At 39.5% G+C, this 20,776-nt stretch overlaps 1 protein-coding gene across 3 annotated transcripts in view; it reads left to right on the plus strand.

The window, feature by feature from the left end:
* Cep126 (centrosomal protein 126) overlaps window positions 1-18,022 on the plus strand; it is a 42,757-nt gene extending 24,735 nt beyond the window's left edge. Inside the window, exons 7-11 of one of the 3 annotated variants that reach the window (XM_048433320.3) lie at window positions 2,976-3,088; window positions 5,520-5,589; window positions 12,549-12,758; window positions 15,328-15,392; window positions 17,531-18,022. In XM_048433320.3, the coding sequence (XP_048289277.3) occupies window positions 2,976-3,088; window positions 5,520-5,589; window positions 12,549-12,758; window positions 15,328-15,392; window positions 17,531-17,593 (521 nt within the window). In that variant the 3' untranslated portion in view covers window positions 17,594-18,022. Of the gene's footprint in view, window positions 1-2,975; window positions 3,089-5,519; window positions 5,590-12,548; window positions 12,759-15,327; window positions 15,393-17,530 lie in introns of those variants that run through there. The other 2 variants (XM_085689928.2, XM_085689929.2) reach the window with 2 other exon arrangements.
* Window positions 18,023-20,776: the final 2,754 nt, after the last annotated feature.

Here is a 20,776-nt window from a genome sequence, read left to right on the forward strand (position 1 = left end):
TTTCAAGTAGGGAAAGAACAGACACCATTGTTTGAAACAGTTTTGAGATTTACTTCTCTAGTGAATGCCATTGGCCCTGTCACTCACGGCTTGTGAAGCCACTCCCCTCCTTGAAGGGAATGGACTAGAAGTCCATAAAACTTCCTGCCAATGGGAATCAGTTCCCTACTGAGAAAGAGCAACGGCTGTTCTTAGAGGGCGTGGGCACTACAGTAATAACAAGTAATAATGTGCGCAGAGTTTAAACATTCATAATCAGTGTTCTCTTTAAAGACCAGGGATTTTCTGTGTACTATACATTGTACTCCAGATCCCAACAGGGCCTGACACTTAGTAGACACCCTGCCTTTTCTTTCATTTGTTCATTTGTTTGTTGTTTTTGAGACTTGAGAGATTTGTTTAGTTTTGTTTTGCTTTTGAGACAGGATCTCACTGTATAGCACTGACTGCCCTGGAGCTCAGTAAGTACACCATACTGTCCTTGAACTCGCACAGATCTGCCTGCTTCAGCCTCACACGTGCCAGGATTTAAAGGTGTGTAAAACCACACCTTACTTAATTTTTTGATTTTTTTATTTGTCACTTGGTCTTTGTATATGTTATTCCTTTGCTATGGTCCCTTTAAGAGCTAGCCATGCCTACTCCCAGCCACTTCTGATGTCCCTCGCCGCCATCTTAATTCTCTCTCTTTGGTCTTTCTCTCTCAGCGTGTGCACACGTGTTTCTCTCTGTCTCTATGTTTTTATGTCTTTATGTTTGTCTATCTCTGTCTCTCTGTCTCTCTGTTTCTTTTTAAGTAATAAATGTTTACCCTTATGTTTATTTACTATGTCCTGTGAGCTGTTTATCCACCGTATCCACCCGCCTGACTCATCCGGCCGTGTGGCGGGATCAGCCTGCCACCCTGGAGATCTTACAGGGATGATAATATTTTTAAAGAACAATAGTATATCTATGCCACATGTGTGAGGATGCCTATGGAGGTCAAAAGAAGGTGTCAGGATCCCCATGACACTTGAGTATAGATTCTTGTTGGTACCTACCATAAGTACCAACAAACTCAGGTCCTCTGTGATGGCAACTAGGGCTCTTTTTTATTATTTTTGTTGAGCTATATATTTTTCTCCACTCCCCTCCTACTCCTTCCCTCCCCTTCAACCTTCTCCCAAGGTCCCCATGCTCCCAATTTACTCAGGAGATCTTGTCTTTTTCTACCTCCCATGTAGATTAGATCCATGTATATCTCATTATTGTCTACATTCTCGGGGATTGTGACTTGTAAGCTAGTTTTTCTTTGTTTTATATCTAAAAGCCACTTATGAATGAGTATATATATTTGTCTTTCTGGGTCTGGGTTATCTCACTCAATATGATGTTTTCTAGCTCCTTCCGTTTGCCCACAAATTTCAAGATGTCATTATTTTTTTTGGCTCTGTAGTACTCCATTGTGTAAATGCACTACATTTTTCTTATCCATTCTTCGGTCAAGGGACATTTAGATTGTTTTCAGGTTCTGGCTATGTCAAACAATGCTGCTATGAACATAGTTGAGCACATGTCTGTTGACAGTGGTAAAGGTTTCTGTCCCACCCAGTCCTGCAGCCCTTCAGTCCCAAAGAAAATACACAGAGGTCTACATTAATCATAAACTAGTTGGCCTATTAGCTCAGGCTTCTTATTAACTCTTACATTCTGTATTAAGCCATAATTTTTGCCTGTGTCAGCCACATAGCTTGGTACGTTTCATCAGCAAGGCATTCTCATCTTGCTTCCTCTTTGTCTGGGTAATGCCTGCAGACTGAGCTTTCTTCTTCCCAGAATTCTCCTGTTCTGGTCACCCCACCTATACATCATGCCTGGTTACCCTGCCTATATACTTCCTGCCTGGCTACTGGCCAATCAGCATTTTATTAAATCAATACAAATCTTTACAGAGTTCAAGATCATTGTCCCACAGAACATGTCCTTGTAGTATGATTGAGCCTCCTTTGGCTATTACTAGGTCTTGAAGTAGGTTGTTTCCTAAATTTCTGAAAAATCCCCATACTAATATCCAAAGAGGCTGTACCAGTTTGCACTCCCACCAGCAATGGAGGACTGTTCCCTTTACCCCACATCCTCTCCAGCTTAAGTTGTCTTCAGTCTTTTTGATCTTGGCCATTCTGACAGGCATTAGATGGAATCTCAGAGTTGTTTTGATTTGCATTTCTCTAATAGCTCCCTCAGTGGTCACTTCCTAGTACCTACTCCTGTGAGCATTGCTGCCTCAGGCCTGCTCTGGTAGAGATTGCATACAACTAGGGCTCTTAATGAATGACCCATCTCTCCAGCCATGAGACTTCTCATAAACTGGATGGATACAAACTATATTAGCAGGTAGAAAATTGAATGCAGAGAAAGTAACCTAAATCTCTTCACTATTCTCTACAAAAAATTCTAAGCAAGGATAGAGACTGAGTTTTTTAAAGAATGAAGAGAAACTAAGGGAAGAAAAATATTGAGAAAATAAGTAAAATTATTGCAGAAGTTATAAAACCTTGAAACACATGTTATATGAGATCATATCCTAAAGCACAGACTAATTCCTTATAGTGAAATTTCTTTCAGGATAATGAACTCACTATACAGTGTATGATCCCTCTGACAAATGTAACAGGTGTCATGTATAAAGTTTCATTTCTAATTTTTCGATAATGTTAAATTAGAATCTTTCAGTGCTCTTCCTGCAAACAGTATAAAAAGTCTCGTGTATCTTCTGGGTATTCCCCATATTCTTTTCCATAGCAGGAACTGTATTGAGTGAATCCTTGCAGATGGGCCATGTATAGAACTTAGAGGAAAATTAATAGAAGTCTGCTGGCCAAATGGATGAAATATATAGAACTTTCTGCACTGCCTGACAGTAATTTGAAAATTAGAGGGTTACATAATTACCTTCTCAATTTTCATAATTTTTTACATTGACATTTGTTAAGATTCTGCTGTTACAAGAAGAAAACAAGTTGTTGAAAATAAGTGGAGAAAGCTGTTAGAGCAGAAGAGAAAAGTCTCTGGATCTGTAAGAATGAAGAGCACCGAGCAGATGATTGTAAGTATGGTCTTACATACGAGAGCAAGACTCTCGTAGTGTAGAAACGGCTTTAAGACAGGTGCTTTTGGTGTACGCTGTACCTCAGAATCAGTGGGAATACAGCCAAAGCCATTCATTATACAATCTTGGAATCTCAATGCTAGTAGCTTATTGTACTTATTTGCTATATTTGAATGAATCCATATGATCAGTTGCCAGTGAAGACTTTTAACTATCTTTAAGCAATTATTTCTGGGGCTGGAGAGATGTTAAGAGTGCTGACTACTCTCTGAGAGGACCCAGGTTCAGTTCCTAGTGCCCACATGGTAGCTCCCAACCATCTCTAACTCCAGTCTGAAAAAATCCAAAGCCACCCTCTGGCCTATAAATGCACCAGGCACAAAACTGGTACACACACAAACAAACATTTATATATATATATATATATAACTTTTTCTTATTTATTATTAACTTGTTACTTATAGATAATTCTGTAAAAAGATCATTTGCAACAAAATTCCCCAAAGTTATTTAAATATTCAATAAATTGGCAGGATGAGAGAAGGGAAGAAGGGATAGATGTTGGTAATATTGTATGTTATACAGTACTTTTTAAAAGACATTTTCCATCTAGGAACCTTTTATAAGAACTTTGAATTACATGATGGTTTTGTCTTTAGGAACAGCCCAACAAACCTACTATGGCTTTTGGGACAGAGATCTTGAGTAAAATCCAAAGTGTAGTAACAACTTTAAATGATACAGAAATTATATGAGGACTGAATAAGTATAGTCTAATATGACATTTTAGAGGTCTATTTGGGGATTGATTTTATTTTTTTTATAGAATTGGATTAGGGTGCCCTGTAAAAACTGTACGTTTTGAAGAAGTTGAGGGTCTTGCCATTCACATAGGGAGCATTTTACACACTTCTTCCTGGTTCTGGGGCTCAAACTCCAAGCTTCTTAATTGCAAGGCAAACACTGAGCCACACCTATAGCCCAAGAGGTATTAATTTTCATGTGCATAAGGTTATTAATAGAGATAACAATCATGATTAATCTTACCAGCAAAGTGAGCCATTTAGTTTATGTTTGTATAAGTTATGGTCTCACTATAACTTATATGATTATAGCTCAATAATAAATTCAGGGAATATGTTATCTTTCATTAAACTTGCTTTAAGCTGTATCAGATTTGCTGGGTGTATCATACACCTTTAATCCCAGCACTTGGGAGACAGAATTAAGTGAATCTCTGAGTTGCAGACTAACCAGAGCTACATAGTAAGACCTTACCCCAAAAAAAAAAAAAAGAAAGAAAGAAGCAAAGACGGAAGAAAGAGGTATCTCAAATCTTAGAAGTCACATGTACAAGTTACAAACAGTGCCCTCTCCGTTGTTTCTACTCTCTGGACGCTGTTGTATTGCTCCCTGCCTTTTGCCCCTTACCCTGCTGTTGTCTTCACTGTCTTCCCAGTTTCCTTTTCCTCCATTATGTACAGCTTTCCTTCCCCTTTCGCATGTCTGTCACTTACACATCTGCTTGGCCACCTCACACCTCACAAGGTCTTGCCACTCTTAGACTACATGAGTGTTCTGGATCAAAATCAAATTTTAGAGTTGAGAATTGTTATCATTATTTTGTTTGGTTTTGTTCTTTATTCTAGAGGCTGGTGAAGCATTCTGTTGCTACAGTAGTGGTCCTTATCACCATGTCTTAGGAAATGTGTTTTGAAATGCCATCTTTTGCCTAGCTCTTTGTGCAAGGAATGTAAGACAGATAAAAGTGAAACGTCACCCTTCCATTTTACAGCAGATTTTCAGTTCCAGGTGTGTCAAGAGGAAAATACAGCTCAGGCAGCCTTGGGGTGGGAGCTGTTGCAGTGGCCTGTGTCGGTTACTCGTCAGATTAGGTCGGCAGAGCCAAGAATAGGTCCCTGCCAGGTGCTCTCACAGGCTGTACTTGGGAGAGCGAGTGGGTGTCAGTCAGGTAATGCGGACCGGCACACTTTTTGAAGATGTGTTCAGATCTCTGCTGCTTCTGCGTGCAGTCTTGTAGATCCTTCCTGTCTTCAACATCAGCTGCACTCAGAACAGTCTAGCAGTGACTCACACGTACAAAGCCATCCATGTAAAATGGGATGGGACTTTTGACAGTTCTTCATTCCAGCTGATTAACACCCAGCATACTTTGCCCTTCTTGTTATCCAAGAGAACACCGCAACCTGAAACTTTGTATTAGACATAAGACAGTTTAAATATTTATTCACCATGAAAGGCTTTAATCCAGTAGTTCTTGATTTCTGCCCCAAAACAAAGGAGATAGGCAGGTTATACAAAGAGTGACAACTAAAATGCAGGTAACAATTTATAGATTCTTTAAAGCCTTGACCATATCATGAATTTTAAATGTGGAATTCTATTCTTATTTAACCTATTTTTATAGCATTTTGGACAAACTGTCCAAAGTACAAATGAGCCAATACAAGCTACAAGAGGTCCCGAGACTGAAGAAGGTACGTTTGCTATATGTATTTTCTTTTCTTTTCTTTTATTGTGGATATCCCGATTGTACTTCCTCTCCCTCTACTCTGCCCAGTTCCACTCCATCTCCTCTCCCATCTGAATTCATTCCTTTTCTGTCCCATATTAGAAAATGAACAAATTCTAAGGGATAATAGTAAAATAAAATGTAACAGAATCAATATAAGATAAAACAAAAGCTAACACATTGGAATAGGACAAAACAAACAGAAGGAAAAAACCCATGTGAAGGCATAGCAAACAATTTACTCAGGAGATCTTGTTTTTTTCTGCTTTCTACTTCCCATGTAGATGAGATCTATGTAAGTCTCTCTTAGTATCCTCATTGTTGTCTACATTCTCTGGGATTGTGGTTTGTAAGCTGACTTTCTTTGCTTTATGTTTAAAAACCACCTATGAGTGAGTATATGTGATAATTGTCTTTCTGTGTCTGGGTTACCTCACTCAAAATAATGTTTTCTAGCTCCGTCCATTTTTCTGCAAAATTCAAGATGTTGTCATTTTTTTCTGCTGTGTAGTACTCCATTGTGTAAATGTACCACAGTTTCCTTATCCATTCTTCACTCAAGGAGCATTTAGGTTGTTTCTGGGTTCTGGCTATGACAAACAAAGCTGCTATGAACATAGTTGAGCACATGTCCTTGTGGCACGATTGAGCATCCTTTGGATATATACCCAAAAGTAGTATTACTGGGACTTGAGAAAGGTTGTTTCCTAATTTTCTGAGAAATCACCACACTGACATCCAAAGGGTTTGTACCAGCTTTCATTCCCACCAGCAATGCAGAAGTGTTCCCTTTTCCCCACAACCTCTCCAGCATAAGTTGTCATCAGTGTTTTTAATCTTAGCCATTCTTACAGGTGTAAGATGGAATCTCAGAGTTGTTTTGATTTGCATTTCTCTGATGACTAAGGATGTTGAACATTTCCTTAAGTGTCTTTTAGCCATTTTAGATTCCTCTATTGAGAGTTCTTTGTTTAGGTCTGTACTCCATTTTTTTTATTGGATTATGTGTTCTTTTGGTGTCCAATTTCTTGAGTTCTTTGTACATTTTGGAGATCAGCCCTCTGTCTGATTTGGGGTTAGTGAAGATCTTTTCCATTCTGTAGGCTGTCGTTTTGTCTTGTTGACCGTGTCCTTTGCTTTACAGAAGCTTTTCAGTTTTAGGAGGTCCCATTTATTAATTGTTTCTCTCAGTGTTTATGCTACTGGGGTTATATTTAGAAAGTGGTTCCCTGTGCTAATGCGTTGAAGTGTACTTCCCACTTTCTCTTCTATAAGGTTCAGTGTGTGTGGCTTTATGTTGAGGTCTTTGATCCATTTGGACTTGAATTTTGTGCGTGGTGATAGATACAGGTCTATTTTTATTCTTCTATATGTTGATATTCAGTTATGCCAGCACCACTTGTTAAATATGCTTTCTTTTTTCATTTGATATTTTTTGCTTCTTTGTCAAAAATCAGGTGTTCAAAGATGTGTGGATTGATATCGGTGTCTTCTATTCTGTTCCATTGATCCTCCTGTCTGTTCTTATGCCAATACCACGCTGTTTTCAGTGCTGTAACTCTGTAGTAGAGTTTGAAGTCCCATTGTGATGCCTCCAAACGTTCTTTTACTGTACAGGATTGCTTTGGGTATCCTGGGTTTTTTGCTTTTCCATATGAAGTTCAGTGCCATTCTTTCAAGGTCTTTGAAAAATTTTACTGGGATTTTGATGGGCGTTGTGTTGAATCTGTCCCCTTTTCATTTCTAATTTTGTTAATTTCTATATTCTCTCTTCACCTCTTAGCTAATTTGGATAAGGATTTGTCAATCTTATTGATTTTTCTCAAAGAACCAACTCTTTGTTTCATTGATACTTTGCATTAGTTTTGTTTTTGGTTTTCTACTTTATTGATTTCAGCCCTGAATATTATTATTCCTTGCCATCTACTCTTTTTGGGTGTAATGTCTTCTATTTGTTCTAGGGATTTCAAGTATGCCCTTAAGTCACTCGTATTAGATTTCTCCACGTTTTTATGTCGGTATTTAGTGCTATGAGCTTTCCATCATGTCCAGTAAGTTTGGGTATATTGTGTATTCATGTTCATTCGATTATAAAAAGTTTTTTATTTTTTTCTTGATTTCTGTTGACTTATTTTTTTTATTTAGTAGTGAGTTGTTGAGTTTCCATGAGTTGTAAGCTTGTTGTTTATGTTCTTGACATTCAATTTTAATCCATGGTAGTCATATAGGACATGGAATGTTATTTTAGTTTTCTTGTATCTGTTGAGACTTACTTTGTGTCCCAGTGTGTGGTCCATTTTGGAAAAAGTTCCTTAAGTACTGAAAAAGTGTATTTGTTTTTTGTTTAGGTGAAATGCTCTGTAGATGTCTGTGAGTCCGATTTGGTTTATAACATCTTTTAGCTCTATCATTTTTGTTTAGTTTTTGTCTGGAAACCCTGTCTATTGGCAAGAATGGTGTATTAAAGTCTCTCACTATCTGTGTGAGCGTCCATATGTGTTTTAAGCTGTAGAAGTATTTGGTTTATGACCTTTGGTGCCCTTGTGTTTGGTGCATAAATGTTAAAAATTACAAAATGTCCTGTTGGTGGAGTTTTTCTTTGAGTATGTAGTATCCTTCCATATCTGATTAGCTTTGGTTTGAAGCCTATTTTGTCAGATGTTGAAATGACTGCACAGCTTGTTTCTTAGGTCCGTTTGCGGAATATTTTATTCTAAACCTTTACCCTAAGTTGATGTTTGTCATTGATGTTAACATGTGTTTCTTGTATGCAACAGAAAGGTGGAGATCCTGTTTTCGCATCCATTGTGTTAACCTTGTGTCTTTTTATTGGGGAATTGAGACCATTAATATTGAGAGATATCAATGATCAATGATTGCCAATTCTTGTTATTTTGTTGGTGTTGGTGGTATGCATTTTTTGAGTGTGTGTGTGTGTGTGTGTGTGTGTGTGTGTGTGTGTGTGTGTTTACCTTCTTTAGACTTTTCTGGTTTTCTGGCCTGGGATTATTTATTCCCTCTGTTTTATTTTCTTGGATGTAGTTAACCTCTTTAGGTTGGAGTTTACCTTATGCACCTTCTGTGGGGCTGGATTTGTAGATAGATATTGATTAAAGTTGGTTTTGTTTCTCCATCTATAGTGATTGAAAGTTTTGCTGGGTATAGTAGTCTGGGCTGGTATCTTTGATCTCTAAGAATCTGTAGCACATCTGTTCACACCCTTCTGGCTTTTATAGTCTCTGCTGAGAAGTCAGGTATGATTCTAATAGGTCTGCCTATATATGTTGGTCTTTCTTTCTTGACGTTTTTAATATTCTTTCTTTGCTTTCTAAGTTTAGTGTTTTGATTACCTTGTGCCGAAGGGACTTTCTTTTCTGGTCCATTCTATTCAGTGTTCTGTATGCTTCCTGTGTAATGATCGTTCTGTCTCTTTAAGAGGCAAGCCATGCCCACCCCCTTCCCCATCCGCTGAGGCAAGCTGATCTTCAACTTTCAGCCTGAGTTCTCTCTTTTTTCTTTTCCAGCTCTTCCTCGGAGAGGCAGCTTCGATCTCTCCTCTCTCTCTCTCTCTCTCTCTCTCTCTCTCTCTCTCTCTCTCTCTCCCTCTGTTCTTTTCCCTTTCTCCCTTCCCTTCCATAACTACTAAATAAATATCCAACCTCATTTTGCATGGCGTGCCTCTGTCTGTCTCTCGCCTGCCGCCGCCACATGGCTTGCTGCAGGGGACACCACCAGGGACCAGCCACATTCGGAGACCTGTGGCATGGTCTCTTACACAGTCCCTGTCCCGCAGCAAGCTACTCGGGGATCCACAGCAATTTTTAATAAGCCATTACATCTTGTAATGTTAAAGACCAGTCTCGATGAAATTTATATGTTCCAGAGTGGAAGCATGAATTACAATTATTAAGCAAAAGGAACGGAGATATGAGAGAAATAAAAGACAGAAACACAGAACAGCATTGGGAGGGAAATTCAGTGAATACTGAATGTGCCTCATTTATTTTCCACATGCTTATTATACACTTCACTCCAGAAGGGGAGAGGGAATGCAGCAGACTTCATTAACATGATTTAAGGAATACACTTGACTTCTCTGACCTAAGGAAATTTTCTTGTATGGTTTTGTTTAAAAAAAAAAAACAGAAACAAAAATCTTTTCTGTGCTTTTCACATGAATTTCTTTTTCTTCATCTATTTCTATTATTCTTAGATTTGATCTTCCCATAGTGTCCCAGATTTTTTGGATGTTTTGTGCCAGAACTGTTTTATATTTAACATTTTCTTTGACAAAGCTATCCGTTTCTTCTGTTGTGTCTTCAGTATCTGAGATCTGTTGATGAGGCATGCCTCCTGAGATTTTTCTGTTTGAATTCCTAAACTTCCATCTCCAGATCCCCCTCAGTGTAGGTTCTCTTATTGATTCCACTTGAACTTTCAGGTCTTAAATGGTTTTCTTCATTCCTTCCACTGTTTGTGTTTTCATAGAGTTCTTTGAGGGATTTATTCATTTCCTTCTTAAGGACCTCTATTATATTCATGAAGGCTATTTTAAGGTCTTTGTCTTGTATTTCAGTTATGTACTCAGGTTCTACTGTGGTGGGTTGCTGGCCTCTAGTGGAGACATACTGTCCTGGCTGTAATTGACTGTGTTTTTACAGTGGCGGCTAGGCTTCTGGATTCAGAGAGATTCTCATTCTAGGTGTTGATATCTGATCTTGTCTTTGTTAGGTATGAGTTTTATTCCTTGGTTTCACTTGCCCTCTCTGGAGCTTAGGAGAGTGTGGCAGCTTTGTGTTGCCTGGGACGGAATTCTTCTGGGATACTGCTAGGTGTGCCTAGTTCTGGGAGCTGACACTTAAGAGTGGGGTTGGGCTAGAAGAGTCAGTGTCTCAGGGGGTGTGCTGGAGGTGGGAAAGCAGGGTGTTCCTCCAAGATCTGATTAGCCCCTGGGATGGGGGGAGAGGAAAGGCCGCAGCAGTAGTCTGCTGCAGAGTTGAGAATGAACCTGGGGCCAACCAGGTTCATATGGAGGAGAGGAGGGCGAGTGAAGACCTGAAGTGCACCTACCTACTTAGCCAGACTCCTTGCTGCTCTGTCAGGCTTGACTGGCATGTTCCCAGAGAATGCTTGCTGGAGCTGGGGGCTGGGATAACAAGTTGAGTGGGAAGGAAGCTTGGAGGAGAAGGCTCAGGACCCACTGAAGATGAGCTAGACAGCGCTTGTGAGGCTGCAGCAGGGGCTCTGCTACAGAGAAGGAGGTGGAGCTAGGGAGTGGGTTCAGAGGAGCAGAGGGAGAGGTGAGGTCTGCAGTCAGTCACCAGAAGTGCTATACTGGAAGCGTTTCTTGGAGTTTTGTTCCCAATGTGTTGTTGTTGTTGTTATTTTTGGCTTTTGGGTTTTGGTTTTGTTTAGTTTCGTTTTGTTTGAGACAGGGTTTCTTTGTGTAGCATTGGCTGTTCTAGAACTAGCTGATCTCAAACTCTCAGAGATGTGCCTGCCTCTGCCTCCTGGGTGCTGTATTTTCTCAGGTACTTGTGAATTGTGCAGTTACATAGACTTGAACTCTCCTCACAAAGGTGTATTCAGTTCCTTCCCAGTTTGTTGTTGTTTTGAATAATAATGTACTAAACTCTCTCCTGACTTGTTCAGTTTTTCTGTAGCATAGATTCTCAGAATTAAATGTGAAGTAGATAGGGTCTAGCATCTTGGAACTCACAATGTAGACCAGGCTGCCTTCAAACTCAGAGATCCACCCTCCTCTACCTCCCAAGTGCTGGGATTAAAAGTATGTGCCAATATTTTCTTAACTGGGGGTGGGAAAATACCAGATAAAGAAAATCCTTAAAATGTAAATGTACACTGAGCTGGAGAGATAGCTCAGGGATTAGGAATCCTGGCTGCTCTTTCCGAGGACCCAGGTTCAATTACCAGCACTCATGTGGAGGCTCACCATCAGCTGTAACTTCAGTCCCCGGGGATTCACCACCCTCTCCTGGCCTCCTCGGGCACGAAATGCCCATGGTATACAGATATGCCTATAGGTAAAACACTCATACAAATTAATAAATAAATATTACCCCAACAATTTGACTGCCTAAGACTTGAACAAGACAGACATACTAATGTGGAAGGGGAAAAATATCTCGGGGTCCCACCCCTAAACAAAGAACATGTAACTAAGAAGTACTGAAGGGGTGGATTAATCTTCCCCAGGTATGAGCCCCCAGTTGACTATCCAAAACCAAATGATCAGCCCTGAAATATGTATACAAGCAACACTAAATTAATTCACCAGGTTTATATATATAGTGTGTGTGTATGTGTGTGTGTGTAAAACAATAGCAAAACAAACTCAGGAACTAGAGGCAGTTCTAAACTCTCTGAATCTCTGTGTTCGAGATCAGCCTGGTCTACAGAGCAAGTTCTGGAACAGCCAGGGCAGCACAGAGAAACCTTGTCTTGAAAACCCACCCAAAAAGAAGACAAAAACAAAAAGAGGCCATGAATGGGGGGGGGGGTTATGGGAGAAGAAAGGAAAGGGGAGAAATTTGATTATATTTTAATTTAAAAATAATTTTTAATCCTAGAAAAAAACTTAAGAAAATTTTAAAAAGCCAGGAGGTGGTGGTGCAGGTCTTTAAATCTCAGCAATCAGGATGCAGAGGCAGGAGGATCTCTTTGAATTTGAGGCCAGCTTGCTCTACAGAGTGAGTTCCAGGACAGCCAGGGCTACACAGAAAAGCCCTGACTCAAAAAAAAAAAAAAAGTAAAAAGAAAATGAATAAATGAAATAAACAGTAACAGAATATTTGCTGCTGCCCTGTCTGTGACTTGAGCATAGACAGACATATCTGAGTAAGTCAATGTTAGGGTTGGTCCCAAACACAAAAGTGACAGAAGAGTGAAAGGCGGTTTCTGTAGTTTCAGGTAGTGCTTCTGAGTGTTCGGTACCAGAAAACCTCGTGAATTCTTCCATGCCTGAGGATGACATTCTGACTGCCGTAAACAGCAAGCAGCTACAGAAGCCAAGTCTGTCCTCCAGCAAGCCCCAGCCGTCCAGCATCTGCGCAGTGTCGGCTGAGGAAGAGAAGGTCTTGCAGTCCCTCCGCCACCTCAATGAAAGGCTGTACTGTAAGTGTGGAGGCACAAGTCTGTAAGAAAGGAACACCCTGTTCTTAAGCTTATGTTAAATCTTTATTTAATTTAAAACTCTGAAGTAAAAATACAAGATAGAGCTAATAAATCATCTAAAATTGAGAATATTGTTACTATTTCAGATTATTGCACCATATCATTTATAAAGATACCAGTTTCTAAGCCAGGCGGTGGTGGCACACACCTTTAATCCCAGCACTTGGGAGGCAGAGGGAGGCGGATCTCTGTGAGTTCAAGGCCAGCCTGGTCTACAATAGCTAGTCCCAGGACAGGCTCCAAAGCTATAGAGAAACCCTATTTCAAAAAAACAAAAACAAAAAACAAAAACAAAAACAAAAAAAACCAGTTTCTATACTATTCTGTTTTAGAAGTATATGGTCTCCAGAGCAAGTTTCAGGATAGCCAGAGCTACACAGAGAAACCCTGTCTCAAACCCCTTCCCCAATAAAGGCTTAAAAAAAATATGTGAACATAATACTTATGTTTTAAAAATAAACATATAAGTGTCTATACTGACTGTCATGAAAATAACTTTATCAAGTGTATTTTTAATATTTATTTATTATGTATACAATATTCTGTCTGCATGTATGCCTGAAGGCCAAAGAGGGCACCAGACCCCATTGCAGATGGTTGTGAGCCACCATGTGTTTCCTGGGAATTGAACTCAGGAACTTTGGAAGAGCAGGCAATGCTGTTTCCCGCTGAGCCATCTCTTCAGCCCCTATCAAGTGTTTTAAATTCTCAACTTTGGATACACATATACAGAATTCTTAAAGCTAAGTGCGTGCGGGCATGAAGCAAAACCCTGTAATAACAGCCCCTGAGTGGCTCCCGCGGGAGCAGCAGTGTGAGCTGAGGGCCAGCCTGACTGCTGCTAGGGGCCTTGATAAGATCCTGTCTTTAAGGGAAAAAAAGTGAAAATAATTTTTAACTAGGAAAATAAGAGTAGAGCACAACAAACCTTCAAGCTGAAGATATTTGATTAGTGGAGTAATTAAAAGGGAACAATACACAGTGTCACAAAAGGTGCTTCACCATGAAGTCAGACCATCGAGAGGACTATGCCTTCCGCCACAAAAAGTTTCCATCTCTTCAATGTCACTGTGGATCAGCTGAGGGAAGGGAGGAAAACCCCTCTGGTGCTTTAGAAATGTAGCCTAGCGGGCACCTCACAGTAATCCCAGCCATGTTCATACACCTGCTGGTCTATGAAGCCTGAAGTAAAGAACATAATTAAAAATTATCTCAAATTGCTAACACCCCCAAAATCATTGAGAAAAAGTATATTGATGTCCCTTTTGGAGATGTGGTCTATATTCTAATCTTTGAAGAATTAGATCTTTGAGATCTAAGGGAAATGAATAATCAGTAGTCATAAAAACTAATCCATAAAGAAAAAAATCCATTAAAAATCAAAAGAAATCACAATACATACTAAGTAGAACACAAGAAGATATTATATAATAAAATTACCAGACACAAAATACTCTGAAATAACTATGTTTATATATTTTTAAATAATTAGACATATCTTTCAAAACCTAGTAAGGAAATATGCAATATAAAATGACTTAGCCTATTTGGAAAATTACAAAGCCTATGAATGGAAGATATGAATAGATTTAAATTTTAACTGATTATTTTTAGACATCTGGAAGATTAACAAACTAGAATATAAGTCAGCAGTGCCTATCCAGGATAGTACAAAGAGGTGAGAGAGAGAGCAGAATAGAGTTAAATGGCAAAGCTGTAAGACAATGCAGGAATCACAGCTGCCAAGCTTTCCAATTTAACAAATATTACCAACATATGAGCAAAAAGCCCATTTCAAAATAAATAAAAAAGAAATTCTCAAAGGCTGAAGAGATGGCTCAGCAGTTAAGAACACTGGCTGTTCTTCTGGAGGACACAGGTTCAAGTCCCAGCACCCACATGGCAGCTCACAACTATCTTATCTGTAACCCCAGTTCCAGGGAATCCGACACCCTCACACAGACATTCATGCAGGCAAAACAGAAGTGCATGTAAAATTTAAAGAAAAAGGAAGGGGAGGAGAAAAAGAGAAATTCTCTTGTGTGAGCGGGGTCCTGAGTTCAAGCCCAGCACAGGAAGCGGGGGAAGTTCATTGCATAAGACTGGCTGGCTGGCCTGGAACTCGCTGTGTAGACCAAGCTGGTCTCAAACTCGGAGACCCACCTGCCTCTGCCTTCTGACTGTTGTCGTTAAAGGCTTGCGCCATCACAAGCAGCAAGAATTTTTTTTTTACTTAAAAACAAAAGGAAAATGTGACATTTTAATGAAGATTGTTTCATAAAATCAAAATACTCGGAATTCCCTCTTACCAGTCAGCTTTATTTAGTTGTTCCTAATCAAATTGCTTTCATTTAGGGGCCTATTTACACAGAAGGACTATTTCTGGGGTCAGTAGGAAAAGTTATTCAATTTTGAATACTTTGACACATGAGAATTTTGTTACTAATCCTTTAGTGAGTCTCTTTATATACATAACTAATTATTTTTGTGTCATGGAATGATTTTTCAGATGTACAAGAAGCCATTTGCAAAAACCCATCCATCAAAAATACTTTACAGTTAATACCACTTCTGGTAAGTATGTGCTAAGTTTCTCCTGTGCTGTTTTATGTATGCATTGCAGAGTGGGGCTGGAGAGAGGCAGTTAGGAGCACTTGCTTTTGCCTAGGACCAGACTGGCGATTCAGTCTTCAGTGACCCTGGGTCCTGGGGATCCGCTGTCCTCTTCTGGCCTGGCGGGAACCAGTCACACACGGTGCTCATGTGCAGGCAAACTCTCAGTCACACAGAATGAAATACAGAAATCTTTTTTAATGTGAGAACCTTTGGCGGTTTTGAGGGGAGACAATAAAGACTGGGTGCCCTGAGTTCTAAAATCTTGACAGGAAAGAATAAGGCTATCGAAGCTTCCACATCCCTCAATACTGTTTCTTCTGTGAAGCCGTATTTGCGCCATGCTGGCCTGACCCAGGTCTGACAGGCGTGGCAGTGAAGAGAGCAGGAAGCTACACTGCCCTCTCCACCTCACTGTGCACCCCTAGGCACACAGGTTGGCAGCATCCTTGTTGGCTAGCACTATTTCATTCTAGCTTGGGAGTTCCCTACATTTTTTATAATTACCTAATTTGTTAAATTTTCCAGTGATACTTTTTCTTCCTTGAAAAAGTTTAAAATCTTTACTTTGATTCATGCATTATTAGACATTGTTTAATTCCAATTTTAAGAACATTTTTGTCTTAAAGGATATCAGAATCTATGGAGAAAGGTCAATTAATGGCATAGAAGATCAAATCTGGGACACAGATACTTAGGCCTGTACTATTTATATTTCCAGTGAGTTATAAAAAACAGTTTTATGGGTAACCATTTGAATCTAATAGGTTCAAATGCTGGCTTAGTAGACAGGGTTACTCTGTCTCTGACTGTCCTAGAACTCAGTCTGTAGACCAAGCTGACTCTGATTCTTTCTGTGTATCAGGCACTCTGCTAAGGCTGCAGCTGGGTCTCCACAGGACTGCCAAGGCCCTACAATTGCTTAGGTGCACATTATCGAAGGAAAAAATCCCTGCAAATCTTAGAATTTTCATTTTAGAGTATCTTACTTAGTTTTTAAATTGTTTTCCCCTTTGGTTTTTCAAGGCAGGATTTCTGTGTGTAGCCCTGGCTGTCCTGGAATTCACTTTGTAGACCAGGCTGACTTTGAACTCACAGAGATATACCTGCCTCTGCCTCTCCTAAATCCTGGGATTAAAGGCATGCACCACCACTACCTGGCTTAAAATAAAATAAATTTAATGAATTTTTTTAAGAAGCAACTTTATCTTTGGCCTAAAATATATGTTAAACATTCCTAAAGCCTTACATGCTTCCCAGTGCTTTTGTTTAAAGGAAGGAAGGAAGAGAGGGATTCAGGGAGGGAGGGAGGGAGGGAAGGAAGGAAGGAAGGAAGGAAGGAAGGAAGGAAGGAAGGAAGGAAGGAAGGAAGGAAGGAAGGAAGGAAGGAAGGAAGAAATTATTATATTTGACCATTTACACAACAGATGACAAAAGTTTCTCTGCATTGTGTTGTGCTTTTTGAGACAGGGCTCCTGTAGTTAGCCTTGAACTCTTGATCCTCTGACTCTCACCTCCCAAGTGCTGAGATAATGGGAGTAGCCAGCACACCTGAATTTAGAAAGCTGTTCTTAAGGACCTGGAGAGGTGGCTCAGCAGTCAAGTCCTTGCTCCACAGCCTGAGGGCCTGAGTTCAGATCCCCAGCCCACCTACCAACAGGATATAGTCTGTGACCCAGCCCTTGGCCATGGAAACAGGCAAATCTCAGGGCTCCACTGGCCAGCCAGTCAGCCAAAATGGTGATCTTCAAGTTCAGTGAAGAGACCCTGTCTCAAAAAAGTAATAATAAAGTAAGTTGGGGTAGAGAAAAGGATGCCTAAAATCACATAGAGACAGGACCCCTGTCCACGCACGGCCACAGCCGTACCCCTGCTCTCGGGGAGTTTCTTTGAAGCACATTACCGTTAGTAATATAAAGACTAGGAATTATTACGGCCATACTGTGCTCTGCATAGAGCAGGACTCGGCATTGTTGATATGTACCATTTAAGAATTTTGATTTGAGTTTAGTCTTCTTAAAAGCCATAATCTGAAAGGAGAATGAGCTGCCAACGTCTGTGGACCTGATGCTCAGAGAACACTCTGAACTCTCTTACAGAACAGCCAGCCGCGGACCAGGCTCTCTCCTGATGTTGGATCCAGAGTGCAGAGGAAATACTGATCAACTGTGACAGTCGCTATTTAGTGAAGTTGTTATTTTTGAGAATTCTGTAAATAAATTCTGTATTTCTGCATTTGTTAATGATTTTAAATACTAAACTTTTATGTTTATAAAAGTAAATCATAATGTAGGTGATGGAAATGAATTTCCTGGCTTATATTTATGCTACAAATTATACTTTATTATGGATTTTCTTGATACATTTTTAATGAATGAAATACTTCATTGTTTTCAATAAGCATGCTAATGGATATAAGTTTTCTCTATGTAAAAATAAAAGAGGCTATTTTATTACTCAAATTATGTGTTAAGTATGATAGTGAAGCTTTGTTTTCTGAAATTCTTAATTCTAATACATTTTTGTACAAGTATCCAAGAAGCTTATAATAAATAACATCCCACCAAAATAATAAAGCTATTTGTTTAAGACTTTGCAGGAGCTCTGCCTTTTTATGTTACCAAGAGGGTGGGTTTTTAGCTTGTATGCTCAGTAATTAATATTATCATTTTATTCAAGGGTCATCTGTCTCCAAAAAACCTCTGACATTTTAAAAATTCAGCATAAGGACTAGAGTAATGGCTTAGTAGTTAAGAGTGCTTATTGTTCTTTGAGAGGCCTGGAGTATGTTCCCAGGACTCACTTTGGTGACTCACTACAATCTGTAACCAACTCGAGTTCCAAGGGATCTCACACCTTCTTGTGGCTACCATAGGTGTATTCACACACATGAACAAATGCACAAACACATACATGTAAACAATATAGTTTTAAAATCCAAAGGGGTCAGATGGCAAACATGAAAACTGAAGTATGCTCGATAACTTTTCTCTAATCAGTATTTTTTATTCACTGTTAGGAATATCTATTTGTACAACTAGACTTATATTAGAGGTTTGAATACTGAAGCAATGCCGAAAGTTACATGATCTTTCTAAAGGGTTTATAATGAGAAAACCAGTGGTGGCGGTGCACGCCTTTAACCCAGCACTTGGGAGACAGAGGTAGATGGATCTCTGTAAGCTTGAGGCCAACCTGGTCTACATAGCAAGTTCCAGGACAGCCAGGGCTGTTACACAGAGAAACCCTGTCTCAAAAAACAAAGCAACCAAAGAAATTATGATCATCTCTCACTGTTTTACTTCCCTCCAGTACTTTCTGCTTCACACCCTCATATAGATTATTTCAGCTCAATTTCAGCTTGATTTCTTGCTTCTGGTGGGATCTCTGAAGTGAGAATCACATGCTGCTATAAAAAGACACATCTCTCATTGCTGAAGGAACTTCCTCTCCTCAGGCCTTAGCCGTGTTTATCTGGCGTCTAGTGTTCTGTCATCTTCTTTGCTGTCATCTTCGTTGCCACTTTTCCTCTTGTGACAGTTACATCAAACTATTTATTCTTTCCCTCAGTAAAGCCTGTTGTTTCATACCTCCATGCCTGTTCATTCAGTGTTGGAAAGGTCTCCCCACACCCTCTTAATATTCCAGGAATCGTTCATTCACTGTTTTAAATCCTGTGAGGTGGAACTTTGTTCAGTTTTTCTCATAATGATCATCTCTGCTTCTTACTCCAAACAAATGATATATTTGTACAATAAACTGAACTTACTTGTAGACATATATGTCTCTTCTAGGTCAATAATTCCTGGAAAATCCATATTGTCATTTGTGTAGTCTATAAACAACTGAAATGATGGTAGACCTAAATAAGGAATACAGGAGAGAACAGTCAAGCACTCTTCTGTACTAAATCCTGAAAAGAAGCTAAAACAGGTGTAGTTTATATGAAAAATGCAATTTTAAATATTTAAGATAAGCTGTGAGATGGTTATCAATGTACTGAATGAAATCTAGACAACAATCAGAAGATAGCTTTGGCGTTGGGAGGATGGCGCTCGCACAGAGGACAGGAATACAAAGGCCAGACACCGGACTGAGTTGGGGCCTGTTGGAGTCCTCTGTATGTTATAGTGGAGAGAAAACAACACGGGCTGAGGGAGGGCCCAGAACAAGCTCGACCAGGAACCAGGGAGCCCATGGTTTGGGTCTCCTTAATAACAGCAATGGTAATAAGCAGACAGTAATGAAGATATTTTGGATTCTTATTTTCTGATAAATTTTGATGAAATAGAGAGTGGATAGGAGAAGTCCAGGATGGTTGCACTGGTGACTGTGGCCAGACTGGCTGTGAGAACGGTGGAAATCCTGGGGTGGAGTCCACGAGAGCCAATGGTAGCTATTTTAAAAAACACGTCTTACATTTTGATTTTTCTATCAGCTGTCCCCATGGTGACTTGGCTAATTATTCCCTTAGATACTTCTGTCTGGAATGCAGGGACAGATGGACATGTAACTGGGGAGTTGTCGGTGTACCCTGATGTAAATAGCCGTAAGACTGGATGAGATGACCTTAAGGGAGGAGTCGTGAGAGCCTGGCTGGGATTGCAGAGGAGCCCTGCCACATCTAGCTTCTAGCGGTGTTTTCTTATGTGTAGAAGCCCAAGCAACACCAAAAAACTAAAGAACTAATAGTACGCTCTACAAAACTGTGAGATACAGAATCAACATAAAAAATTAGTGATGTTAGTAACTTATCTGAAACAGAAATGAAGCAACATCCCTTTATAATAGCCGTCAAAAAGTAAATCAAATAGCTAGGACTACATTTACCAAAGAGGTGGAAGATTATAATGACAATGAAAAGGTGTTAATCAAAGAAATTAAAGGGAACACAAAAATCTTGAAAGGTAATCTTGCCTTATGTTCATGAGTTAGAATAATAAATATTATTGATCAGACTACACAAAGCAGTTTAGATATTTAATGTACCCCTATCAAAATACCAATGACATTCTACATAGAACTAGAAAATAAACCCAAAAATTTGAAACTCTTCTAAAAATAAAAATAGCAAAAACTATTTTTAGCAAAAGTTCTAAAGTATGACTTTAAAATATACTACAAAGCTTTAGTAATCAAAAGCTCAATATAAGCATGAAAACAGGCCTGCACAGCACAGGGTCAGAACCCAGGGCGTGGACTAGGACCGCAGCCACCAGACTCTTACAATGCTACTGTGAACGTTCCCTGAGACTGGACAATCTTCTCAACGACAGTTTTATAGGAGTTACAGTCCTCCTGAATATTTGTCCTAACTCACTTTTGTAAACAAGTAAAAATTAACA

Source organism: Myodes glareolus, chromosome 4 (genome assembly GCF_982192425.1).
Source record: "Myodes glareolus chromosome 4, mMyoGla1.1, whole genome shotgun sequence".
NCBI classification, from domain to species: domain Eukaryota; kingdom Metazoa; phylum Chordata; class Mammalia; order Rodentia; family Cricetidae; genus Myodes; species Myodes glareolus.